Raw genomic sequence first — 5,209 nt, forward strand, 5'->3', positions numbered from 1 at the left:
GAGTCTCCTGCCTCAGCCTCCCAAGTAGCTAGGACTACAGGTGCCCGCCACAACCCCTGGCTATTTTTTGGTTGCAGCCATCATTGTTGTTTGTGGACCCGGGCTGGATTCGAACCCGCCAGCTCAGGTGTATGTGGCTGGTGCCTTAGCCGCTTGAGGCACAGGTGCCAAGCCAATACAAGTTTCATTTTTAAGGGAATCTTCCTTCTTTTATCTGAAGGGTGTTGATACTGGTAATATACCTATAGGTGATGGGAAGAGGGGCTAGAGGATGAGATACAGAGGGGAAACAACTCAGTAGTCCATCTAGGAGTGAGGGACACCTCAGTTCCACCAGTCAAAGACTCAGATTTCACTGTATACAACTCTGTACTCAGTGCGGTTTGGCCCTGGTCCCTCCCTATCCCAGACCTCCGATCTTTATCCCTCCTACTAGTCACTCAATGACTAGTCTAGTAGTCATTTCTACTAGTCACTCAATGCTCTGTCATTGTTGATGAGGTCTTCTTCAATAACACACTAAAGGCAACTCTCCCATTTGGCCGTTAACTTCTAGAAGGCACAAGAGAACTGTGCACATGGCAGGTATTCAAACAATGTATTCAAATCTAAGTGAGTGGGCCAGCATCAGATGGGCAAAGCCAAAGGAAGACACACTTTCCAGTCTGCCCTAGGACCTACGGCCTGCCAGTCACAGAGAACATCAGAGAAATGAGAAAAGCTTAGGCTACAAGGCATCAAACAATCTATTTAACATGCACTGTGAGGTTATATGAGCAGCAGTGACTTTTTTAACTCCTATCTACCCAGGTATAGCACCAATCATTTTTGTATGGTGGTTTATGCTTGCTTTTGCACATTCTGAATGTGTCATGTACAGCAAGTTAAGCCTACCAAGGAAAATGAAATCATGGCCCCAAGTTTCTATGGTAACTGTAGAAAAGTTGCCAAACAAAAAGATATAAAAATAACAATTAAATCATCCATGAGTCTCTTTATGTAAAAAGGATTACCGAACGATTTCAACTTTAACCAAACTGAGTAAACATAAAAGAAAATCCAATGCGTTAAGAAATGTGAGCTTTGGCTCGGCACCTGTAGCTCAAGTGACTAAGGCGCCAGCCACATACAACAGAGCTGGTGGATTTGAATCCAGCCTGGGCCTGCCAAACAACAGTGACAACTACAACCAAAAAATAGCTGGGCGTTGTGGAGGACACCTATTGCCTCAGCTACTCAGGAGGCTGAAGCAAGAGAATCACTTAAGCCCAGGAGTTGGAGATTGCTGTGAGCTGTGACGCCATAGCACTCTATCCAGGGTGATAGCTTGAGGCTCTGTCTCAAAAAGAAAGAAAAAAAAAAGAAATGTGAGCTTTGGTAAAGATACCGAATGATTCCTTCTGGGGCTGTGAATAGATCTGCCAAGTTCTAAGTGGAAGAATTTTATTTTAAACTGCAATGCTGAAATCTAAAGCAAAGGAGTCCAAAGGTAGGGAGAAAGGAATGGGAAGGATTTTTACACTAGCTTGCTCCATTTATAATATAATTCCACACACAAAAAGCTACACATATAAAAACTGAATCTCAAGTGAAGGAAAACAGAAATAATCCTTTGTGCTTTAAATATGTTACCTAAAAGAAGAACGTTCATGTTTTGTGCTTCCATGCATTCTGTGATCTCTATTGCTTTTTTCAGGCAACGTCTAAATAGGAAAGAGACAAGAAAAAGGGGCATTAGTTCTTGAGCTTGGTAACATAAACAAGTAGTTTAGAATTACTCGGAATTTTCCCCTCTCGTTTATTTTTTTATGCCAAAATCCTCCAGAAAAGAAACTAATTATCATTTACACTATTCAGACAGTGGGAGATACTCATCTGCCTACTAAAAACTGAAAGTTTTCAGAAGGAAAACCCACAGTTGATGTTAAAATGCTCCTAGGTAATGTTCAAACTAGACATTCTCATTGAAAACTCACCTCCAAGTCTGCTGGGGGGGCCCTAGTAAGACGGATGCCCACACCAAGAGGATGAGGCGTGTGCACAATGCCTTGCTCAAGGTGACCAGCTGGATGTATCGGTGTGGCTAAAAAAACCTAATATGCTCAGAAATCCTTCTGACTCCCTCTCTCTACATATGTTATTCCCTTTGAGCCCACTGCCACCATGTGCAGCTTCTACATGTCCCCATCTTATACCTGGGGCCCTTCACACATGCTACCCTCTGCTTGCAGTGGTGCCCTCTCCCGCCCCCAGCAGTCCTCCCTCCCCACACCCTGATACTTCATCTGGTTATGGATGTTCGCCCTTCCTGGCCCACCCTGTGATGTTTTTTTATTTACAATATTAATCACTGTTTGCCATTATATATTCAAATTATGGGATATATAGCAGGATATTCAAAGCAAAGTTAAGTGTCCGGAGGGCTGAGACTCCTTTCCACAGTACTCAATGCAAAACAAAGACAAAGTGTGTACAAGCAGGAAGAAAGCATTCCCCCCTTCTGAAAATGTAGCATAGGTAGGGCTATTCCCTCCCTCACCATCATTTGGTTTGGTACCTTACTTTGCCGTATTTCATGGCAACAGAGAGGAGCCAGTCAATACATGTATGTGAAGCAGGAAAGGCTATAACTCTTCTCTGGGACTCTCAACTTAACCAAACCAAACACGACTAACTGACATTAATGATAATGTTTAAAAAACCATTTAAATAAGTCATATCTGTATAAGACACAAAATTCAAAGAGGATTGAGTAAAGGGCCAGCATCTCTCCCATTCTCACCCCAGCTCCCTCCCTAGAGACCAGCACTACAGCCTCAGTTGTAACTTTGGGCTGCCAAGCCCTCTTCTGTAGTCTTTTCAAAGCCTGACTACACAGTCTATCTCCTTCTAAGCAGGTAGCATGTTTGTAAATTCCCATCAAATGCACACAGAGGTAAAGAACAAATGTAAAATCCTGCTGAGCTCTGAATAGAACATGTGATCTAGGAATATTTAACTGTAAAATATCAAGTTATTAAATTACATGTCAATTTGCTCTACTACTATGAATTAGATAGTTGTAAAATTCATGAGCAAAATAATGGCTTGAAATACCTGATTATATCAAGCCAGCTGCTACTTTCCAACAGAGAAAACCATTTTATATCTGTGTCCCAAAATTCAGCACTGTTATCTGAAAAAGGAAAAAGGAATTAAGATGTCAGGTCATCGTCTGCTCATGTGCCTGTCACAAAAATACATCTATGTGACTCGGCTGTACTATTTGGATTAACAGTTCCAGACTGAAACTGCAGAAGCCAGGCACAAGACTCTGGTTTTTTGTTTGTTTGTTTTTGTTTTTTTGAGACAGACTCTCATTTTGTTGACCTTAGTAGAGTGCCAGGGCATCATAGCTCATAGCAACCTCAAACTCTTGGGCTCAAGAGATTCTCTTGCCTCAGCCTCCCAAGTAGCTGGGACTACAGGTGCCCACCACTATGCCCAGCTATTTTTTTAGAGACAGGGTCTTGCTCTTGCTCAGACTGGTCTCAAACTTGTGAGCCCAGGCAATCCACCCACCTTGGCCTCCCAGAGTGCTAGGATTAAAGGTGTGAGGCACCATGCCTGGCCTGAGACTGCATTTTAAGTAAAGGGCATTTCAGAACTTCAACTGGGGTTCAGCGCGCATAGCACAGTGATTACGGCACCAGTCACATACACCAAGAGTAGCAGGTTGGAGCCCAACCCAGGCCAGCTAAATAACAATGACAACTACAACAACAACAAAAATAGCTGGGTGTTATGGTGGGTGCCTATAGTCCCAGCTACTTGGGAGACTGAGGCAAGAGAATCGTTTGTGCCAAAAGACCCTGTCTCTAAAGAGTTTGAGGTTGCTGTGAGCTGTGACGCCATGGTACTCTACCAAGGGCAACATAGTGAGACTCTGTCTCAAAAAAAAAACCCAGAACTTCAACTAGAATGGTTTTTGAACTATAGAATCCCCTAGAAGAGTATGATAGTCGAGGAGAGATCATTGCTGAAGTAAGAAATGCTTACAACATGTGCACAAAGCCACGGTTCCCTATAATTCAACAAAGAGTGCCTTAGGCAGGAATAGTTGATATCCAGGCTGTTATTCCCAGAAGTTCAAGTCAGAAAGTTACCTGTGAGTGTGACAAACCTCATTGAGTGAAGATTCATTCAGGAGTGGAGAGAATCAATAGGTGACTGAGCACAACTGGGCCTGAGTCAAGTTCTAGATTGTTAGGGGTAGGCAGCCTAGGCAAGGGAATAGGGATAGCTATGGTGGGCACATTTCATTTTCTAGTTTGTATATTTCTGATTAATTGAAGATTTTTTACACTGTTAGAAACTGAATTATGTCAGCCTGGTACCTATAGCTCAGTGGCTAGGGCATCAGCCACATACACCGGAGCTGATAGGTTCGAACCCAACCCAGGTCTGCCAAACAACAGTGACAACTACAACCAAAAAATAGCCGGGCATTGTGTGGGTGCCTGTAGTCCCAGCTACTTGGGAGACTGAGGCAAGAGAATCTCTTAAGCCCAAGAGTTGGAGGTTGCTGTGAGCTATGATGCCACAGAACTCTACCGAGAGTGATATAGCGAGACTCTGTCTCAAAAAATAAAATAAAAATAAAATAGAAGAAAAATAAACTGAATATTTCTAATCAGGAAAAAAAAATTAAGGTATTTCTACTTTGGGAAAAAAAGTCCACTTAAGAAAACACACAGATCATTCACTTTATAAATCACCATAAGTGAGGGAATACAGGTCCTAAAACTTTTAGAGCAGTAGTTCTCAACCTGTGGGTCGTGACCCCTTTGGGCAGTGGTTCTTAAACTTCCTAATGCCTCCTAAATGCTGCGATCCTTTAATACAGTTCCTCATGTTGTGGTGACTCCCAACCATAAAATTATTTTCACTGCTACTTCATAACTGTAATTTTGCTATTGCTATGAATTGTAATGTAAATATCTGATATGCAGGATGTATTTCATTATTACAAAAGGGTCTGGACCCACAGGTTGAGAACCGTTGCCTTTGGAGGTCAAACAACCTTTCACAAGAGTGGCCTAAATATATCCTGCAGCTCAGCACCTGTGACTCAAGTGGCTAAGGCACTAGCCACATACACCTAAGGTGGCAAGTTTGAATCCAGCCCAGGGCTCCAAAACAACAATGACAGCTGCAACCAAAAAATAGC

General features: G+C 42.6%; 1 protein-coding gene across 1 annotated transcript in view; it reads right to left on the minus strand.

The window, feature by feature from the left end:
• Positions 1–5,209, minus strand: part of MTMR12 (myotubularin related protein 12) — a 91,547-nt gene that overhangs the window by 10,022 nt on the left and 76,316 nt on the right. The window contains exons 11-12 of the mRNA XM_012807068.2: positions 3,097–3,175; positions 1,633–1,703 (exon numbers count right to left, since the gene is read on the minus strand). Coding sequence (XP_012662522.1) covers positions 1,633–1,703; positions 3,097–3,175 — 150 coding nt within the window. The remainder of the gene's footprint in view (positions 1–1,632; positions 1,704–3,096; positions 3,176–5,209) is intronic.

The sequence above is a fragment of the Otolemur garnettii genome, unplaced genomic scaffold (genome assembly GCF_000181295.1).
Source record: "Otolemur garnettii isolate 467f Iridium unplaced genomic scaffold, OtoGar3 scaffold00063, whole genome shotgun sequence".
NCBI lineage: Eukaryota > Metazoa > Chordata > Mammalia > Primates > Galagidae > Otolemur > Otolemur garnettii.